This window comes from Xenopus tropicalis, chromosome 1 (genome assembly GCF_000004195.4).
Source record: "Xenopus tropicalis strain Nigerian chromosome 1, UCB_Xtro_10.0, whole genome shotgun sequence".
NCBI lineage: Eukaryota > Metazoa > Chordata > Amphibia > Anura > Pipidae > Xenopus > Xenopus tropicalis.
The window spans coordinates 24,969,641-24,993,099 of NC_030677.2; the positions used below are offsets into that span (position 1 = coordinate 24,969,641).

The 23,459-nt window shown below is 40.0% G+C and overlaps 1 protein-coding gene across 2 annotated transcripts in view; it reads left to right on the forward strand.

Moving 5' to 3' along the window:
• The window catches only part of sorcs2 (sortilin-related VPS10 domain containing receptor 2), a 501,641-nt gene that overhangs the window by 406,235 nt on the left and 71,947 nt on the right, over positions 1–23,459 (forward strand). For both annotated transcript variants that reach the window (XM_002938263.4, XM_031895320.1), the window contains exons 6-8: positions 9,587–9,651; positions 13,865–13,983; positions 19,482–19,571. In XM_002938263.4, coding sequence (XP_002938309.3) covers positions 9,587–9,651; positions 13,865–13,983; positions 19,482–19,571 — 274 coding nt within the window. The remainder of the gene's footprint in view (positions 1–9,586; positions 9,652–13,864; positions 13,984–19,481; positions 19,572–23,459) is intronic.

Genomic DNA, 23,459 nt, shown 5'->3' on the forward strand with positions numbered 1-23,459 from the left:
AGTGATATGTGCTCTGGTTGCTTGAAACTACAGTATAACCTGTAAGACTGCTTATAATACTGCAGATGTGTTGAAAGCCATAAATTGCAGATCTGAAGCCTATTCTAAATAAAGAATATGCCCTGTGTATGAGATCGGTTCTTGGATAACACAATCCCAAACATTTTAAATGACAGGGTGCTCTTGTAGATAGTACATTACTTGCACAGCAGTACTCAGGGGGTAACTACAGAAGAAGCAGACCCTGTGGTTCCAGGGGAGGCAGAAAAGGAGGGGGCCAGTAAGTAAGGCCCTATTTCATGGGCAAGAAATGCCTATAGAAACTCAAGCGTACATAAGGGGTAAAAGCACATGAATATAATATATTTTTGCAGATAAATTGGTATGGAGTTGGGTGAAATGGGGAGGGAGAGGGATGCAGTCTCAATGTTCTACCTGTCATGCTCAGAAAATACAATTAGTGAGCAGAGAAGAGTCATCTGACGTTGCTGGGGTCGGTTCTAAGCGGAGTTGTGATGCACTAACAAATGAGCAGATACCAACTTTTATGGTGAAGACACACTGAGCTACTAGTAGCAGCTACTTTTTCATGGCTACTAAACTCCAGAAAATACCCTGCCATAGACAATACTGAGAATTACCTTTGCTAAAACACACGTAGAGACAATTATCAGTAAATGATCAGCATTGTGTCTTAGTAGCCATGACACGTAGCTGCTACTAGTAGCTCTGTGTGTCCCTTACTGTGAGGTGATGTGCATTTAAGAAGTTAAAACCTAAAATAAGCAACTGCTTTATAGGAAAGGACAGCAATGTTCTCTCTCACTTTGGTAAAATGATACTTTTAATAAGCTATATATTTATTTATATTGTATATATACAGGCCTCTGTTATAGACACGCACAGTACCACAGGGCAATACTGACAAATGGATCTCAGTACATTTTAGTTATTGTCGCACAGCAGGTTTTAATAGCACCATTCTTCTTGTCAAGCCGGCACTGTACAAACAAACTTTGCTGTGTGTAATAAATAGCCTTGGATGTGGCATTACAGCAGCATTTATGTGAAAAATTATAGTTTTTATCCGTTACAGTAAAACCTTGGCCAATATCAAATAAAGAAAGTCAGTACTGTAATTTTACATCTCAGTTTTCTTTTTATTGACTGTTTATCTGCCCAACTTGCACTCCCTTATTTTATTGTTGATTATATCATTTGTGGAGATGTCAGAAGTGTTTTCTGTTGTTAAAGGAGAAATATGCATTAAAGAAATCCATATTTATTACTATAATAGTAAGTGGATAATGGTTTTCTGTTTGCCTACTGGAATCAGCAAGAAGAAATCATAAGCTGTGTTTCCAGTCCCACAGTCCCTTCCCAGAGGCTATTATCCCCCCACTGCTACTATAGGCACCATCTCTCCCTACTATACCTGCTATCCCACAGCCACAGTCCCTTCCCAGAGGCTATTATCCCTCCACTGCTACTATAGGCACCATCTCTCCCTACTATACCTGCTATCCCACAGCCCCAGTCCCTTCCCAGAGGCTATTATCCCCCCACTGCTACTATAGGCACCATCTCTCCCTACTATACCTGCTATCCCACAGCCCCAGTCCCTTCCCAGAGGCTATTATCCCTCCACTGCTACTATAGGCACCATCTCTCCCTACTATACCTGCTATCCCACAGCCCCAGTCCCTTCCCAGAGGCTATTATCCCCCCACTGCTACTATAGGCACCATCTCTCCCTACTATACCTGCTATCCCACAGCCCCAGTCCCTTCCCAGAGGCTATTATCCCACTGCTACTATAGGCACCATCTCTCCCTACTATACCTGCTATCCCACAGCCCCAGTCCCTTCCCAGAGGCTATTATCCCCCCACTGCTACTATAGGCACCATCTCTCCCTACTATACCTGCTATCCCACAGCCACAGTCCCTTCCCAGAGGCTATTATCCCCCCACTGCTACTATAGGCACCATCTCTCCCTACTATACCTGCTATCCCACAGCCCCAGTCCCTTCCCAGAGGCTATTATCCCCCCACTGCTACTATAGGCACCATCTCTCCCTACTATACCTGCTATCCCACAGCCACAGTCCCTTCCCAGAGGCTATTATCCCCCCACTGCTACTATAGGCACCATCTCTCCCTACTCTACCTGCTATCCCACAGCCACAGTCCCTTCCCAGAGGCTATTATCCCACTGCTACTATAGGCACCATCTCTCCCTACTATACCTGCTATCCCACAGCCCCAGTCCCTTCCCAGAGGCTATTATCCCCCCACTGCTACTATAGGCACCATCTCTCTCTACTATACCTGCTATCCCACAGCCACAGTCCCTTCCCAGAGGCTATTATCCCACTGCTACTATAGGCACCATCCCTCCCTACTATACCTGCTATCCCACAGCCCCAGTCCCTTCCCAGAGGCTATTATCCCACTGCTACTATAGGCACCATCTCTCCCTACTATACCTGCTATCCCTATTCATATGAGATACAAAGAAATAAGCTGCAAGCACAGACAATAGCAAGGTTCTGAATCTAATAAAAGGAAGAAAGGCATTTAAAAGAGCATATTATAATCATACAGTAATTTTATGACACTCAAAAGATTTCTGTTCTGTATGGTTTAGAAGAACAATATACTGCACAGCTGGGATTGAGGTACAACATTGCCGTGTCTCCACTTTCAATTCACACAGGGTGTGCAGACATGAATCATGTACATTGGGCTTGCTGTGTGCCACTTTTGGGAATTTATTAACCCTTGACACCAGGGTTTGCTATTGGCAATATATACATTTTTATAAATTTAAATCAGATTACATAAAAGTGAATAGAATCAAATATTTATCAGCGAAGGCTAAAGTTCATTTGTTGAAGCGCTGATGTGAATAATTGCCCTGCTGGCTTCATATCCCTGGCTTTGACATCCAGTATAAATAATCAGAACCAATCAGCAATCATGCCCTTTTGTCTGGTTAGTTAAAGAGACATTAATAAGTATTCTACCCCTTTTATTTACAATGACAGTGAACCTGGTCTGACTGCATCTGCCCCCTGGATATAATATATATGCTCTGGAAGTGATGCATTTCCCACTATGAAAATGCTTGTACAGCTATGGGACCTGTTATCCAGAATACTTGAAACCTGGGGTTTTCCTGATAAGGGATCTTTCTGTAGTTTGGATCTCCATAACTTAAGTCTGCTAAAAATCATTTAAACATTGAATAATCCCAATATGATTGTTTTGCCTCCAATAAGGGGTAATTATATCTCAGTTGGATCAAGTGCAGGTACTGTTTTATTATTACAGAGAAAAGGGAATCATTTAACCATTAAATAAACCCAATAGGGCTGTTCTGCCCCCAATAAGGGGTAATTATATCTTAGTTGGGATCAAGTACAGGTACTGTTTTATTATTACAGAGAAAAGGGAATCATTTAACCATTAAATAAACCCAATAGGATTGTTCTGCCCCCAATAAGAGGTAATTTTATCTTAGTTGGGATCAAGTACAGGTACTGTTTTATTATTACAGAGAAAAGGGAATCATTTAACCATTAAATAAACCCAATTATTAAATTAAAAAAAATGTTTCCCAAAAGCTCCGATATTTGCTGGAGATGCAATAGCCACATAGGCACCCATACTCACATTTGGCTCAAATGCCCCGAGCTTAAACTATACTGGACAGATGTACTGGGAGCAATTAATCAAGTTACAGACTTTAAGTTTACAATTGAGGATGCAGCCCCACTACTATTAAATATCTACCCCCATAAAAATGTTTCAGTAACAGATCCTCTTACCCTTCACCTTCTCCAATCAGCAAAAGCCCTTATACCCAGAAAATGGAAATCCACGGAAGCCCCTACTTTCATGGAGTGGCTAAACAATATTAACGAAATAAGACAATTAGAAGAAATATCACTCATGATCCACAACAAAAGTTCACTCTACTGGAAAATATGGACCCCATGGCTAAACTACACAAAATCTCTATAACACTTGATTAACTCACAGTCATCCATGTTAGCAACCCATTCTACCAAAGTTTAGACGTTCTCTTGTATTCATGTTAAAACTTAGCAATGACTTGCTGTTAGCTATTGCCTGACACTTAAATTGTTAAAATGTGATAAAATGTATAAGAAAATGTTCCCTACCCCTCCCCTCCTTCCCCTTTTCCTTTCTGTACCCTTCCCCATACCCTTCCCCATTTATGCAAAATTCAAAAATAAAGAATTGACAAAAATAAATAAACCCAATAGGGCTGTTCTGCCCCCAATAAGGGGTAATTATATCTTAGTTGGGATCAAGTACAGGTACTGTTTTATTATTACAGAGAAAAGGGAATCATTTAACCATTAAATAAACCCAATAGGGCTGTTCTGCCCCAATAAGGGGTAATTATATCTTAGTTGGGATCAAGTACAGGTACTGTTTTATTATTACAGAGAAAAGGGAATCATTTAACCATTAAATAAACCCAATAGGGCTGTTCTGCCCCAATAAGGGGTAATTATATCTTAGTTGGGATCAAGTACAGGTACTGTTTTATTATAACAGAGAAAAGGGAATCATTTAACCATTAAATAAACCCAATAGGGCTGTTCTGCCCCAATAAGGATAATTTATATCTTAGTTGGGATCAAGTACAGGTACTGTTTTATTATTACAGAGAAAAGGGAATCATTTAACCATTAAATAAACCCAATAGGGCTGTTCTGCCCCAATAAGGATAATTTATATCTTAGTTGGGATCAAGTACAGGTACTGTTTTATTATTACAGAGAAAAGGGAATCATTTAACCATTAAATAAACCCAATAGGGCTGTTCTGCCCCCAATAAGGGGTAATTCTATCTTAGTTGGGATCAAGTACAGGTACTGCTTTATTATTACAGAGAAAAGGGAATCATGTAACCATTAAATAAACCCAATAGGGCTGTTCTGCCCCCAATAAGGGGTAATTCTATCTTAGTTGGGATCAAGTACAGGTACTGTTTTATTATTACAGAGAAAACAGAAATCATTCTTAAAAATTGGAATTATTTGCTTATAATGGAGTCTATGGGAGATGGCTTTTCCCTAATTTGGAACTCTCTGGATAATGGTTTTCCGAATAAGGGATCCCATACCTGTACCCAGTTTGTACCCATTTTATCCAATTTGGGTGCTATTGTGCAAGCGCAACTTTTGGTGTGCAGCCAAAATTACATTGTAGTTATCGGAGGTGGGGGGAACGTATACATAGGGGGGTCTTTGTGTGTATGTATGTATAACTTTATTTATAAAGCGCCACAAGGGTACGCAGCACTGTACACTCTTACAGAATACAAAATTACACACAGGGAGGACAAGTGATATAATAAATACAATAAATACATATATATATATATATATATAAGTGCCATGTGGTATGAGACACAGTAGGAAGGAGGTTCCTGCCCCGTAGAGCTTACAATCTGCTGCTGTCTAAACCAGAGCACATAGACCTGCAGCAAAGAGCAGAAAAAGCAGAGTAAAAGGTGCAAAAAAAACGCCCAGTGCCGGCCTTTTGTAAATGAAATGACCCCTAATGTATTATCCTGGTTATAATTCAAAGTGAATTTTAATTTGTGTCCTTTCAGCGCATCTTCATCTCCGGTTGTGATTTCCTTTCTCTGTCTATTAAACAAATAAATTCAGAGCCGGGAACTTTGCAAATCTAATTCATTTACATACGGGCTCTCATTATTAATTTTATAGACAGGCATATTAAAAAAGAATTACAGCCGGATTGTGTTGTATTGTAGCTGCATTCTAATTGCATTCTGTGTGTATCTAATGACTGCTTGTGGGTGTATTAATGTAGGGAGTAAATACCCCCGCCCAAGCTCTTTCCTGTGTGCCCTGGCAACTTTCATTTTATGACTGAAAGACTGGGGTGTTCTAGACTTATATTTGTGATCTAATCTTTTATTCATTATATGACATTAATTACACACCACTTTCTTTTATTCCAAGCCCTACGCTCCGTTTTTTCATTATTCGGTTGATAAATTGGTAGAAAATACAGGAAAGGGAAGCGTGCGGAATACATTTCTCTAGCCTGGGTATTAAAGTAATTACTTTCTACTGCGGTTCATTATTGTGGCTCCCAGTCATTGAGACCGCATGGGGCTTTATTTCGTCAGCGCTCTTCCCCTGTAAGCTTCCGAATGACTTACCTAATAGCATTCGCTCGCTCCATGTCAGCCAAAAGAAAGAAAGAAAGAGAAAGAAAGAAAGAAAGAAAGAAAGAGAAAGAAAGAAAGATATTAGTTCACTTGCTCTGGTTTCCAGCCATATCCTTTGCATAGGTATTTAGTTGAATCCAAGATATATGTATTCACTGTACCTCTAACAGCTATTGGACAGGGACTGAGGCAGGCCTGAACTGGCAATTTTAGATTCTGGCAAATGCCAAAGGGACTACTGTAAGATGCCATGGACCAGTGATCCCCAACCAGTGATTCAGGGGCAACATGTTGCTCCCCAACCCCTTGGATGTTGCTTCCAGTGGCCTCAAAGCAGGTGTTTATATTTGAATTCTTGGCTTGGAGACAAGTTTTGGTTACGTAAAACCAGCTGTACTGATAAACACAACCTCCAGTAGACTGCCAGTCCATAAAGGGGCTACCAAATAACCAATAATGATAACCCAAGGAACTTTTTTTATGTTTGTGTTGCTCTTCAACTCTTTTTACATTTAAGTGTAGCTCACAGATAAAAAAGGCTGGAGATCCCTGCCATAGAGAGTCACTTTTTTGGAATGGTTGGGGATACAACCCAATGAGGCAAATCTCTAATTTTGTGGCATAAACCAGTGCACATCATCTATAAATATCTTCTTGGGCACTGCATATTGGATGCATTTCCCAACTATCTCCTGCACCACCACGGGCAGGTGTATGTGGAGTATAACAAACTCACCAACAACACTACAATGTGAAGGTGGCTGCCCAAGGTTGTGCAATGTATGTATGTATGTATATCTTTATTTATAAAGCGCTACTTATGTACCCAGCGCTGTACAGTAGAATACATTAATACAAACAGGGGGCTATTTAGATTATAATAGATAAATACAAAGTATTACAATAAATACAAATAAATACAAGATACAGTTGCAATAAGTTAAGAGTCAAAGACACAAGAGGATGGAGGTCCCTGCCCCGCAGAGCTTACAATCTACAGTATATATGGAAATGGAAATGGATCCAACATGGTGGTGCAGCACCTTATGTTGGTGCAATTTTTATGGAAGACTCACACCAGCCTAGGGAACCCCTAGTGTTTTAATATTTAGTTCTCACTTTACTATAATTGTGTATAGAAAATTTGAAATCATTTTAAAGCACATTTCTTGTTATCTTTATATGATTGCTTCCCTTCAACACCAGAATATAGACAATTGTGACAAAACATCATGTGGGAAAGCTCTAGGAGACACTTTACAAGGGTCTTGTGGTCAGTGCCATGATGGGCACCTACATGCAGAGAATAGTAAACTTGGCACAAATACTGAATACTGTGCCCAGGGTGGTGCAGAGGGTAGTCAGGAAAGGGTGAAACATGGAGGCATCACACCCTAGAAGAACTAACTCGGGGTTGGTACAATTCTCATGAAAGACGCACACCAGTTTAGAGCACAAGTTTTGCAATTTACATTACTGGGGCTTCCCAATATAATGCCCCCACTCCACTTGGTGCCCAGGGTGGTGCAGAGGGTAGTCAGGAAAGGGTCAAACATGGAGGCATCGCACCCTAGAAGAACTAACTCGGGGTTGGTACAATTCTCATGAAAGACGCACACCAGTTTAGAGCACAAGTTTTGCAATTTACATTACTGGGGCTTCCCAATATAATGCCCTCACCCTCTTTGTTTTAACCTTTAATGCCTGTAAAGTAAATTAATATGATTTTTTATTCAAAATTTGACTTTTTAGGTACATTTCTTCTATTCTTATATTATTGCTTTCCTTCCACGCTAATTTCCCATGTCCCAGTTGGTTACACCACTATTCCATAGACAATTGTGACAAAACATCATGTGGGAAAGGAGCTCTCAGAGATCCATAGAGAACAAGCCCCTTTTGTGGTCACTGCGACAATGGAGTTTTATATGGAGGTACAAAGGAGACTTGGGGCACCAGTACCAGCCTCGCCAAAATGGGAAAATAATGTTTATTTCCTTACTAATGATTATATCCACAAATAACTTCCTTCCCAAGAGATTTTTTGAAACAATGACCTTTAAGGAGAAGTTTGCCAAGGATGATCTTTTCCTCAGACAGTTATAAAGGGCATGGAGAGCGTACTTCTTACCCGCTATGGAATAATTGCCTTATGCACTGTCTATGTGAATGTAATAAGTTACACATAAAGGCAACTGGTCTTTTTAACATAAAATAAAATAGTATGGCTGGTCACGTACACCGAACCCTTCTCTGCTAAATCAGTCTTCATAAAGGCGCAGGTAGGGCAACTGTAGGGCAACACTTGCCTGCTGACTGGCACTGCCATGGCTACAGTAGGGCGGATTTTGTTGCAAGAATGTCTATTGTTATTCACACTAGGGATCGGCCTCATCGCACATAAGTGATGCCCTTGTGAAAGGGAATATAAATCATTTGTAAATAAACAGATTTGAAGAAAACCGTGTTCCCTTTCTCAGCTCCATGCCGTTTGCATGCAGAGAGAAGAGTTTAATTGAATTACTAACCCAATCTCCTTTAAAATATTTACTTTTCAGAATCTCTGAGTAATTGGATACATTGGAGGTAACACTGGTATTGAATTACAGAATGTAATTTATGCTCTGCATAATCCCTTTGTAATCCCTCTGACCTTTGATGACTTTTCTTTTATGGTCATGCAAACTCTTGTCTGGGGATTACAGATACATTCAGCTTTTTCAAATTGTCTGTTTCCTACCAGTGCAGTGTAGCATGGCTCCCACCGATCAGGCCTGGACTGGGATACAAAATAGTCCCTGGCATTTCCAGTACACAGAGGCCCCCCAGCAGCCCAATAAATAGTGAGTGTCTGTGGCATCTTACAGCAGCCCCTCTGGCATTTGCCTGAACCCACAGATTGCCAGTCTGGGCCTGACCCCAGATATATCAGGTACTTTCTATGATATGGCTTCTCTTTATTGACTTAATGGACCTGTTGAGAACTGACTTCTTCTGAACTGTTTCATGAGTGACAACTGGAGAACAGAAAGGGATACATACTACTTTCGATAGCAACTCATTTTTAATTAATGTATATTGAAAAGTTGCTTTAAGATTTCATTATCCTTCATTATCCAAAAAAAAATCAGGTTTTGGGTTGAGTTTCCCTTTACAAAGCTGCTTTTTTAGTAACGGCGTGTAGTTTGCAAATATAGTGCTACTCATAATGTTTAGCAACTGTGTTTCTTAGTAATAATACTGCAACAAAATGCCCATTATGCCAGTGCCTTTGGCCAATACACAGCATTGCCTTCTGTCTGCTTGTCTCTGACAGATAACATTACCTTTGTTTGGTTTCAGGTCTGTTGCAGGAGTTGATACGGATCCTGATGTGGTTCATATGGAGGTTCAAGACCTTGATGGAGGTACCCCAAGTATTTTTTATCATTCATCTAAATATATATTAGTATTTCTAATTATATTGTTTCCCTTTGTCCCTACAAATTGCAATTACTCCCCATTAATATTTGTATTATGCCACTGTGTATTTGTGAGTCCAACCTACTACATAATGAAGACTTATATGTAGGAATTTAAACAATTTAGAAGAGAAGAAAGGGTTCCATATCTGTGGAAGACCAATGAGAGAAAATGAAAGATACTTAGAGACCAAATCTAATCCCTAATCCCATGTGCAAAATAGGCTGTGGTGGAATCAGGGCATGTAGCACATGGAAAAAAAATAGCAATTTCCTTAATCATGTGACCTAAAGTCACATGATTTTAAGGGTTTGGGTTTGGATTTGGTTCAGCCAAGGTTATAAGGTTACAACAAAAGATTTATTAAACAAATGGGAGGCATTAAAACTGAGGAGGGAGTTGGTAGGAATGATTGGCCAGACACAAGCTGTTCCACAATGACTGAACCTCTTGGTTTACTATAAACTTTCCCAAGTATTTCTACTTATAACACTCGCAGTACCTCTGCCGAGGGGATTCTGGTATGAATGGGCCGACCAATGCTTTCCAACTAGACTTGCTCCTTGGATGGATTAAGGAAAGATCCCCTTTTATTTTGTTTAATCGTTGACCTTTGGTCCATGGGACCATAAAATAAAGATAAACTCATAGGCTGTCCCCATGCTCAACCATCTTTAGAGTTCATCATCATTTATTTATATAGCGCCAGCAAATTACACAGCGCTTCACAATAAATTTAAACAAACAGGGATCCTAAAATGTTTAACAAACAAGGGTATACAGTTTAACAATAGGATCAGAGGGCCCTGCTTGCAAGAGCTTACAATCTACAAGAGTGCTGCTTGAAGACCGTTCTGTAGCCATCATTAAATATTTGGTAGATTGTCCTCTAATAGGACAATATGCCATGAATTCTTTTTGAGAACAGTAGACTATAGTCACATCAATGATTACATCTTGTCTCCTAGTTCAGTTTTAACTTTCCACATTGATTTTAATGGGTTTATAAAGAAAGAGTGTAAACAAAAGATGTTATTAGTCTTCAAACTGAACCCGACCCAATATGTGTTTTGTATACCCTCCTAGGAGAGTCCAAGAAGGTTAATCCTCTTCCAGGGTGATGCATTATTGATTGAAAAACACGGAAACTCAGATATTTTAATTTATATTTAGAAAAGATGATGTATAGCAGCCCCTATGTATATTAATTTAGGAAATATATACCAATAGGGCCCTCTGTGTGTGTAGCAAAGCCACATTTCCCTGGAGAAAGCAGCCAGCACTGATGCATTCACATTTAAGAACTAAATCCCCTTAGTGTACAGATACTGTTGCTGTTTCAGATTTAGACATAACGCGTGTGTGCGGCTAAGAATAAATCCCCGCAGATGTCTAATTAATTAATTGTCTGATTTTAGGGGTAAAATTCAGCTTATTTATAATATATGTCAAAAGCTGAACATCACATAAATATGTCGGTAGAGATACGGAGGAAGGGATCTATACGCGGCACTAGCTGGGAAAATCTTTATTTGCAAGAATAAAACTACTTTGAATTGGGTGCTGCAGATAATCCACGGAATGACAGATGCACGACTTTAATGAGAGCTCCTTTGATTAACTAGGAGGCATTGATGTGCTGTAGCTCAGTGTAACTGCCTTTGTATCAGAGCTGTCTGTAGCAGGGTGGGAGGGAGGGTACAAGCAGGCCTGAGCCACTCATCTGCCCATTGGGCTTAGAATCCTGTGGGGCACCAAATGTCTGCTGGGAAGTCAGGAAACTTCCCCCCCCCCCCTTATATTGATCTTGCTTCTGGGAAAAGCCGTTAATTTGGAATAGTCTCCAGGACTTGTGCTAGTAACATTGGTTAAAGAGCCCTTGGCAATTTGGACTAATTCCTGCAGGTCATCAGCATATCCTATTCAGTGTAATGAGCTGCATACCCAAAAGTTATATATACACACACACACATATATATATATATATATATATATATATAAATATCCAAAAAAGACCAGCAACATCGAGTTATGTTCCAAAAACAATCAATTGTGTATTAAAAACGCATGAACAGCCAACGTTACGTTTCGGTCCCCATCGGGACCTTTCTCTCCTTTTCTCTCCGCTATATATATATATAGTCTTGTAAAGAATCGGCACTCACCAGTATCGGGCACAGGCTGGGTGCTGACAAAAATAATGCATCAAACTCAACAGTAGAAAGCACTCACAGCTACAGCATCAAGCTGATGTTGTAGCTGTGAGTGCTTTCTACTGTTGAGTTTGAGATATATATATATATATATATATATAGAGAGAGAGAGAGAGAGAGAGAGAGAGAGAGTTTCACGTACCTGTAAGCTCCCATAAAGCTGAGGGACCTCAACTGAACCATTGAAGGCACTGTCCAATGAATTTATCCTAACTTGGCCTTTACTGCATGCCAGTGACGTTTAGGATTGGTCTCCCAAGGGCTCATCTGCACCCTAAACCCTCACATGAAGATCCACACAGTCTACCTTTTCTTTCTGGCAAAATTGTAATGGCAACATATGTAATTCATGGCTCAAAATGAATGATTTATGATTTACATCATAGTAAATAGTTTGACATGTTCAAGACCATGAATACAGGCAAGAGTCTTTTTTATCAAGAATTATTGGGAAACAAAGTTTCTTGGATCCTTAAGGGGTCATCTAGTATTATGAACTGTACTCTTATATACAGTCTTATGTAGCAATATGAATTTATGGTAGTCATCTTGTACATGGTCCGGTTGAGTTAAAGGAACAGTAACACCAAAAAATGAAAGTGTATAAAAGTAACTAAAATATAATGTGCTGCTGCCCTGCACTGGTAAAAGTTGTGTGTTTACTTCAGAAACCCTACTATAATTTATATAAATAAGCTGCTATGTAGCCATGGAGGCAGCCATTCAAAGGAGAAAAGGCACAGGCACATAGCAGATAACAGATAAAACACTATTGTATTCTACAGAACTTATCTGTTATCTGCTATGTAACCTGTGCCTTTTCTCCTTTTTTCCAGCTTGAATGGCTGCCCCCGTGGCTAAACAGCAGCTTATTATATAAATTATAGTAGTGTTACTGTAGCAAATACACAACTTTTACCAGTGCAGGGCAACAGTACATTATATTTCTTTTACTTTAAAACTCTTTAATTTTTTGGTGTTACTGTTCCTTTAATGAGTTAATACCTGCACTGGTAAAACTGGTGTGTTTGCTACAGTAACACTACTATAATTTATATAATAAGCTGCTGTGTAGCCAGGGGGGCAGCCATTCAAGCTGGAAAAAAGGAGAAAAGGCACAGGTTACATAGCAGATAACAGATAAGTTCTGTAGAATACAATAGTGTTTTATCTGTTATCTGCTATGTGCCTGTGCCTTTTCTCCTTTGAATGGCTGCCTCCATGGCTACATAGCAGCTTATTTATATAAATTATAGTAGACTTTCTGAAGTAAACACACAACTTTTACCAGTGCAGGGCTTTTTGAAAAGTAAACGTACATTTGGGATATTCCAGGTTAATAGGACCAACAACTCGAACTCAGAAAATCCTTCATTTTTTAGAATTTAGTTGAGTTCCATGTTTATTGTCTAGTGAAACATTCATTTCTATATCTGGAATACAGAGCCGGCAAGCTTGCCAATGAGCCAGCCAGTCAGAATATGGCCGTGGGGTTGGCACCGCAGGCTGAGGTCAAACTGTAATGAGTGGATTTATGTTCGCTTCAGTAATCCTTACAGTAAATTAATTATCCTTGACTCATATGTTGTGGTCTAAAATATATAAAACACGATCATTCCTTAAAAGTGTCCGGCAGCAGCTGAAAATGGCGACCCTTATGCCTTAAGCACTTATTTTAGTACATTACACCAGTACTGTGTCTCAGGGAGAAATAAAAAAAAGAATATTTCAGAAATAACCGTATGAGTCATATTCTATATTTATCTGCCATTGTTCATTAGCTTGGCTGGAATATATAGTGGCAGTGAGTAAATAGAATAAGGTATATGGCTCAGCATGGGTGCCGCTTCATAAACGGAGAACTGGGATGGCGCAAAGCCGCTTTTCCTTTCAACTCCTTCGATAAGAGATTTCTAACGTTTCCACTATTGATCTTCCCCTGCAGGTTATCGGTACGTGACATGCCAGATTCACAATTGTTCTGACAATACATTTGCATTTCAATTCACTGGAAACATTGATCGGGATTCTCTGACTGTACAGGACGACTACATCTTCCTCAAGGTAAAGTGGGGTTGGAGCAGTGGTGGAACTATGTATATAGCAGACCCCACGGCCGTGGTGGGGGCCAAGACAATAGGGTCTGTTCTCCTCAGACCCTCTCCTACCTTTAAATATAGCTGCGCGGTCAGGGCCCGGAGGAGCACCGCTACAGGACGGGGAGGAGGGACTGATTTTTCTGCAGGGGGGCCCAGAGTGACCAAGTTACACCACTGGGTTGGTGCTAATAAAGCAAAAGAGATGCTGATATCACATGCTGAACTCACTTGGCTCAGCTTTTGCCACCATCCCATGTGACTGTATAGCACTATTCGCCATCATTAAAGAGAATGTAGCACTTTGTTTACTAGTCAGGAGCTAAATGTGAAGGTTTGTGTCTGTGTCTTCTAAGCACTTTCACCATTTTCATTAAATTTGTTTTCTACTTTTGAATATTTAAAACAACAGTGCCATCTGCTATTCAGTGCAGCTGGCTGGCTATAGTAGAAAATTAAGTTAGTGAGCAGAGAAAAGTCTTGTGATGTTGCTCTGCTTAGAACTTACCAAAAATATACCAGATGACTCTTCTTTGCTCACGTTTGTCATTTTCTGACCTTTTCTCTGCTCACTAACTTGATTTTCTGCTGACTCCGGCAAAGTGAACAGCAGGTGGAGCTGTTTTTTTAAAATTTATAATTCACTATCTCTTATGTAAATAGCACTGACACATTTCTGCAATGCTTTACAGCACATCAGTCCCTGTCCCAGAGGAGCTTACAATCTAAGGTCCCTATCCCATTTCTATCAGTCCCTGCCCCAGTGGAGCTTACAATCTAAGGTCCCTATCACATTCCCATCAGTCCCTGCCCCAGTGGAGCTTACAATCTAAGGTCCCTATCACATTCCCATCAGTTCCTGCCCCAGTGGAGCTTACAATCTAAGGTCCCTATCACATTCCCATCAGTCCCTGCCCCAGTGGAGCTTACAATCTAAGGTCCCTATCACATTCCCATCAGTTCCTGCCCCAGTGGAGCTTACAATCTAAGGTCCCTATCACATTCCCATCAGTTCCTGTGCCAGTGGAGCTTACAATCTAAGGTCCCTATCACATTCCCATCAGTTCCTGTGCCAGTGGAGCTTACAATCTAAGGTCCCTATCACATTCCCATCAGTCCCTGTCCCAATGAGCTTACAATCTAAGGTCCCTATCACATTCCCATCAGTCCCTGTCCCAGTGAGCTTACAATCTAAGGTCCCTATCACATTCCCATCAGTTCCTGTGCCAGTGGAGCTTACAATCTAAGGTCCCTATCACATTCCCATCAGCCCCTGCCCCAGTGAGCTTACAATCTAAGGTCCCTATCACATTCCCATCAGTCCCTGTCCCAGAGGAGCTTAAAATCTAAGGTCCCTATCACATTGACACTTTGATCAATTTATTCAGGGGCCAATTAACCTACCTGTATGTTTTTGGGGTGTATGAGGAAACCCACACAGACACTGGGAGATACAGTTGCCACCTATCCAGTTTTGACCCAGACAGCCTGGTTTTTCAAGGAACTGTCTGGGGTAAAACATTCTGCCTGGTTTTCAATATTCAAAAAACCGGGCAGAAACCCTCTGAATTGTGTCCTGTGGACGTAATAACCCTGACATCATCATGCCAGCAGAAATGTCATCACATGATGATGTCAGCTCCGCACACTGCCGACATCATCACACACGTCCCATTTGTCCAGTGCCCTGGCTGGAATATCAGGGTATAAACTGCGAATACCTTGAAAACTATAACAAAAAGAATAGTGTTAATAACCAAAGTGTTCAGAAGCAACGTTACCTTAGTGTATGCGTTCCCTTCATGCGCAATATATAATTAGCTAGAACATGCTATCAATAGTTCCATGCTCAGGGCGCTATAATTTACCATTGTCAGAAAGCCACCAAATCCTAATTTGCACATTTATATAAAAAGGCCACTATGGAAATGATAAGAAAGACTTGCCAAAGGCCCGTCTTGGTGTCGCTCTCCCACCAAAGGCCCATAATCTGTGCCAAGATCTGTGTGATGCTAAATCTTAGGGAAGTGAACGTGTCGCTCTGAGCTTTATCTGTTCCGCCAATAAATAAGCAGCCGGCAATAAGCCAAAGAACTGGGTGTCACATGGGCAGCGACTCCCCCATAAATTTATTTCCTCTAATTAAGTTTCCACAAGGTGCCCATTCACTTTCCCTCTTTTCCCCTAGAATTACCCGCCGGTGACAGGATAAAGAATATAAATCAAACCTGTTACCGGCAGATAACAGTAATTCATTTTGCTTGATGTCTATCCTGTAGAGATGAGGGGCGACAGTGATTGATTGTTTAAATGGCTTCTCCTCTTTATGAACTGAACACTGCGCAGATATGAGTGATTTATAAAAATTGAAGGTAAACATGGGTTCTTTGGCTGGATATAAATTTCCAGTCGCTTCCAGGCTGACACAGGAATAACCCTTTCCCTGCTGCTCCTCAGATCAGGGTGATACACGGTACCTTCCTAAGCATGGTTAAAGGGCCCCTGTCACCCTAAGAAACAATTGCAAATTTGTTTCTATCATGTTGGTCAGGCAAAATAAACTTTACTTACACTATATAAATAATATATCTCTTGTTTCCTTCAGTCTTACAATAATAGCAGACAGGCAGGCGCCATTTTTTGGGTGCTGTTACTAAGGCAAGTTTTGTATCATACCACAGAGACCTTATCCGCACACCCTAGCACTCCAAAGTTATATGCCCGGTGCACACTGCTGGAGGGATCGGCACCCTCCAAGACCAGTACAACCACAAAAAAAGCAAATGGCACTCAGGGCTACAAACAAGGGAAAAACCCTTAAAAAGTTTATTGCGGAGGTGCAACGTTTCGGGGCAACGTGACCCCTATCAAGCTTGATAAAGGGGTCACGTTGCCCCGAAACGTCACAAGTTTTGTATCATCCCATAATCTTGTGTATGAGCCAGAATGGGGGGCCTGATGCCCATGCACATACACAGGATACACAATTATAGGCGGTGCGGAGAGCAGTGACATCTAGGAAATGCAGAATGGAGAGTGAAAGGAACTGCCTGAGGCATAGAGGCGGGGCAGGCAATATATGATTGACAGCTGAGATTTTTAAATACCTTTATAACAGGTATAGAAAGGCTTTTATAATACAGCTTTTTAGGTCTGGGTGACAGGGCCCCTTTATGCAAATCAACGCAATTATGAATTATGTCTATAGTCATATTTTAGTTTAAAAAATGAATGAGTTGAATTAATAATTTTATATCAGAACAACGGAGTCCTCTACTGGACTCAACCATCCAGACCCCCTTATCTTATATGTATATATCCTTGCTTTGCACCCTGAAGAACTACGTGGAAGTGGAGGAACATGATTCAGTGCATTTGGCCCTACCAGGAGGCAAAATTAACTTATTTAGTATTTCCTCCCTCCCAATCTGTGCTGCATGCACTCTCATGTAGAACAAGAGAAACAAATACTGTCCAACTGGGCTTGTTGAAAACCACAAAAAAACCGGTGGGCCCTGCCCTCCCTTGTCACTTCCCCGCTGTCCTCCTACTCTGATTGTGGCAAAATTAAGTATACAGTGTGCACAATAGGTGACCGGGGCAACCCCGGTGAGCCTTGCACACCCCACACCAACCCTGGAAACAAAAAAGAGTTTACAATATGTTTACCTGTATTTTAGTGTAAAAATATGTTAGTTTCATAATTGCTATTAGGACCACAATCATGTCAAAAGGGCAATGACATCAATACTTTTGGGCCCCTCCGATTACTACTGCTTAGTCCCAAAGGGTGTCCCCTACCTTGCAGTTTGACTTAAAGAGCAATTGTACATTAGTTGTATATAGGGTTATATATATTCAATTTATTGTTGAGCGTAGAGAATCTTATTGAGGATAATGATGAGAATAAGTAAATGCCACTGTGTTTGGGCTCCGAATTGTGGCCCCAGAAAATGGGGCAGACTTGCATGCTCCAATAAGTACTGTCGGTATTAGGCCTGGGGGAGTAATCAGAAGCTGCAGCTTTGGAGATTTAATTCACTTAATACCACAATAAAATAGAACTTAATTCTCATTCTTTCATTAAAAAAACCCTCTTTGGTTTTGTATTGATTGAAATACTTTTTTTTCCTGCTGATTGTCTATCAAATGCAGAGGGGCAGTTGGGGTCGGCACAGTTACCCCTTCCTATGGCTCAGAGTTCCCTATGTCTGATTTTCTTTTTTACTTGAAAACCAATATTTTGCATTTCAAATGAAGCACTCGAATGTGTCCCTGACACCCATGGCTTTGCTTTTTATTAAACCAGGAACAGTCATCCACGTGACGCATAATTTGATTGTTTCCTATTGTCTCTGGAAATCTTCCGACTCCCACATAAATTCTCTAACCGAGAAAAAAATCTCTGAGGCATAATTGTAACTCGAACTTGATTTTGTTTTTGTTTAATTATGCCCAATATAGAGCAATGCAAATGCTAGTCACTGTGTTGTCATTTCCCCCCCCCCTCTCTCTCTATAATAGTACTGGTATAGGGTCCATTATCTGGAAACCCATTATCCAGAAAGCTCCAAATTATGGGAAGACAGTCTCCCATAGACTCCATTGTAATCAAATAATTCACAATTTTAAAAATGATTCCCTTTTCTCTGTAATAATAAAACAGTACCTGTACTTGATCCCAACTAAGATATAATTACCCCTTATTGGGGGCAGAACAGCCCTATTGGGTTTATTTCATGGTTAAATGATTCCCTTTTCTCTGTAATAATAAAACAGTACCTGTACTTGATCCCAACTAAGATATAATTACCCCTTATTGGGGGCAGAACAGCCCTATTGGGTTTATTTCATGTTTAAATGATTCCCTTTTCTCTGTAATAATAAAACAGTACCTGTACTTGATCCCAACTAAGATATAATTACCCCTTATTGGGGGCAGAACAGCCCTATTGGGTTTATTTAATGGTTAAATGATTCCCTTTTCTCTGTAATAATAAAACAGTACCTGTACTTGATCCCAACTAAGATATAATTACCCCTTATTGGGGGCAGAACAGCCCTATTGGGTTTATTTCATGGTTAAATGATTCCCTTTTCTCTGTAATAATAAAACAGTACCTGTACTTGATCCCAACTAAGATATAATTACCCCTTATTGGGGACAAAACAATCCTATTGGGTTTATTTAATGTTTAAATTATTTTTTGGTAGACAAAGTATTGTAATCCAAATTACAGGAAGACCTTTCATCCAGAAAACCCCAGGTCCCAAGCATTCTGGATAACAGGTCCCATATCTGTACTCTAAGGAGCTGCCTCAGTTTTGCCCATAGTCCTGATGACCCATGATCGTTATAGCATTATGCTAAGCCAATATAGATGGGTCCCTGCTTATTGTTCTTTATATAGAAACTCCATAATGCTTTGGATTCTGCCAGTAATGCATACCATTTTTTTTTTACAGACAACAGCAGGAAACCGGAGTAAATATTACGTATCCTATCGACGGAATGAATTTGTACAGATGAGACTACCAAAATATGCCTTGCCAAAGGTAAGATGCTGGGCTAATTATATTTCCTTATTCAAATAGGAATAGAAAAGAATAGCCCCTTGGCTAATGTGATGGTCTCTGCAGCTGTATGAAGGTAGATTTGTAAACAAAATGATGGATTTGGTGTATCCCTACAAAAACAGGTTTTACAAAATGCAAAAAAGGTTTTTATTTTTTAGCATTCCTTACACCATGGGTCCCCAACCTTTCTTACTCGTGAGCCACAGTCAAATGTAAAAAGACTTGGGGAGCAACACAAGCACCATAAAAGTTCATGGAGGAGCCAAATAAGGGCTAAGATTGGCTATTAGGGGCCTCTATGCACACTATCGGCTTACAGGGGCTTTATTTGGTAGGAAATCTTGTTTTTATTCACCCAAAACTTGCCCCCAAGTCAGGAATTCAAAAATAACTACCTGGTTTGGGGGCACTGAGAGCAACATCCAAGGGGTTGGGGAGCAACATGTTGCCCCTGAGCCACTGGTTGGGGATCACTGCCATACAAAATCGAGACCTTAATTTGTATAATCAATCTCACCTTAAGGTAATCTAGGCCTTTAAAATCACATGAAATGTTGACTCTGAAGAGCTCTCTTCTAAGCACTTTTGCAATTTCCATTCATACTTTTTTCTAGCAATTTTTAAACTGGTAATATAATGAAATGTACCACCTACTGGTCATATATTAGATAATAATTATAAAAATAATGTAAAGAAGAGCGCAGTTATTTATTTTTTATGGTTTACATTTCCTGCCAGTCCCCCATGGAGGTGTAGCCTTTGGACACAGCCCCATTTAGTTCATACAAAAGTAACAGATATAGTAAGATTGGTGTATCAGCCATTCAGCCATTGTTCCAAGAATATCTAGGACAGTAAATCTTTAATCATTCCAAATCTTACCCCCAACTGATCTTCAAGCTGGCCTTTAAGGTGTATCTAAAATAACAAGATATATCCTGCCACTGCTCCAAGACCCCTAGGAGTGCAAACCCCCACTATTTGGGAACTACGGCTTTAAAATTCCAAACTATTTTCTCCATAAAGTGTAGGGTTTCTTCTGAATTCCAAAATGTTTTTTTTTTCTTTTTCTCTGCCATGTATTTTTTTTTATATTAAGTGAGAATATAACTTCATAAAATGACATGCTACTTTGTCTAATTTTTATTGGCCGCACCATTAGTGCTAAATACCCATTTATATGTCAGAAAATGCTGTATTTCTTTCTTCTGCATGGAGATCATTGCCTGTAGCTTTGTGCCAACTCATCTCCGGCACTGTGCTTATAAAAGAACATTACCAATGAGCTGCTATATGTTATGAGGAAGAAGGATGGAAAGACCGCAATGCTATAAAAATAGCCCATCATCGCAGCGCATTATCCAATCCCTACACAATAGAGCTATTTGTGAAATGCAGCAACAGTTCCTTTGTCACAAAGTTCCCTGGAAATAAAATTCTGCTACCAAAAACTTTACTGCTGGAAAACATTCTACATCTTAATTGAATTGTCACATTTCAGGCAGCTCTTTTTGTGGAACTTTTCACGGCCACCGTGATAGATAGTTGTGGTGCTTCCAGGCTTGGCAGGAAAATAAGTGAGCTGAAGAATTTAGATGAGAAATCTGAATGGAGTGTTCATATCGTTCCCCCAATAACTATACAAATAATAAGGATTAATATGAAATTGTTTATGCACATGTATAATGTTCTGCAAATATCATTGTTATAAGTCACCTCAGCGTCCCTTGGCCGTTAGGCCACAGAATATCTATACATTGGCATTGTGTGTATGAAACAGCAACTATTGCATTGGGATATGGTAGAATGGCATTTCTACTATGTTTGGCCAATATGTAAGTGCCCCCCGGAGAGTAAGGAAGGGAAGAAATCAAACTACAGGAATAGTAGAGATAGTGAGGTCATTTATAAACACTGGGCAAATTTGCTCCTGGCAGATTCTGTTAATGCCTTTAAGAGGGGCCTGGATGAGTTATTGAACAAGTATAGTATACAAGGCTATTGTGATACTAATATCTACAGTTAGTACTAGTGGTTGTATGTATAGTTTATGTATGTGAGTGTATAGATTGGTAGGTGTGGGTTGTGGGTTTACTTGGATGGGTTGAACTTGATGGACTCTTTTGGACTTTTTTCAACCCTATGTAACTATGTAAAGTCAGTATTTAGTAACATGTCTGCAGAACCATAGTTGCCTAGTTACCAGGAGTTACCCAGTCTTAGATCGCCTTCCCCTGGCCACTGTCACTATATGACTTTCTGATGATTTTTAGAATTATTCCATCTAAGTTAGAAGTGCTCATGTGTATTCCTTCAGAATGGAAGGGCCTATGCGCATTCATGTGAGCACTTGGAGACATAAGAAGGGTCTCAGGGGTCCTCCCACACCCAAAATTTTTGTTAATTTTCCAAATTAAGCACAGTTCCAGGTTGGCATTTTGGAGGTGCCAATGAGTTCCATATACTTTCAAAGGGCAACCCCTCTAGACCGTGGAGCTGCAGTGCCAAGGCAGTAAACGAGCCATAGAATTTCTAACACCCATACAGCTGCCTCTATAACTTTATGCACTAATTGTGTTCCATAATTATCTATGAACCATCTAAAGAAGCAGTCTGCCGTGTTTATAGCACGTATAAAAGCCACATTTCTGAGCTGCAAGTTATTTGTTCCAAACAGATGCTCGTTAGCATGCAGGAGAATAACCCTCACCAAGTAGATGCTAAACTGACATTTGCTATCACTGTAAATCTGATGGGGAAATTAACTGAATAACACCACATTTCATTAAGAGAAGAAGACTCTTTTGCATTTTAATTCATATTTCTGAAAGCTTGCCAACACTCTAATGGCCGCTTTCCTCTCGTGCGAGTTTTTGATTAAGCAAATGTATACACAGCAAGCGGGCAGGTGGGGGCCGGCATGTAAAACCCATCTCCGAAATGTTATTCGGAGAAGCTGAGATTAGGGTCAAGAAAACAAAATAATTGCCCCTTTTGAAGGCACTGCTGCCCCCAACGTGGACTGAATCATTCTATTAACCAACCTGGCTATGGATCCTGTATTCGAGTCACAATTCGGGGTGTGGATATGTGTTTCCCAATGAAACAGTTGCATTAGTTCCTACATTCTTCCTGATTTGACTAATTTCACAGCTTCTGAATTGTTTTTATGATTGTGGAGCTGAAAATTGTCTCTGCTCTTCATTAAAAGACATGATGTCTCATCAACTCGTAGGCTTAAGGGAATCTAATTACAATTACATGTATTTCCTAACTCTAGAGATGGAAGGAGTTATTCATTTTCTGGACTGGGACAAACTTTGCCTTTCTCTAACCTTTCCTATGCCTCGGATAGCAGCCATTGTCAGACACCCCTAGTTCCCTTCATTACTTTTAAAGCCATATAGAAGTGATTCCTTAACAACTGCTGGAATAGGCTTTGAAGCCAGTGTTTTTCAGATGTAAGAAGGGAGCCCAGTTATATTAATTGTGTAGCTTCATTTTATGCTGACATTCACTAATTAAGGTTCATAGAAAAGAAAATTGCAGGCTCTTGACAAGGAAATTAGAAAATTTCATCCACTGCAAAACAGCTTATAGCTCCGGCTCATCTGAGTTTTGAAGTTGTTGTATTCGTTGAAGCAGAACATGTTAAATCTTTAACCACCTTAAGGCAAAACATTTTCCAACTATAATCTTGAACATAAATCAAAACTGAGAAACTGTAGGCACTTTCAGAATGTTTAGGATCCCCATAGAGGAAGGCTGTCCATAATGTAAAATACTGGCTATGGAGACACCCATATGTCAAAACTGTGAAAAAAACAAAGCACTCAGGTCTTTACGAAGAAAAAAAGTGCTTATTAA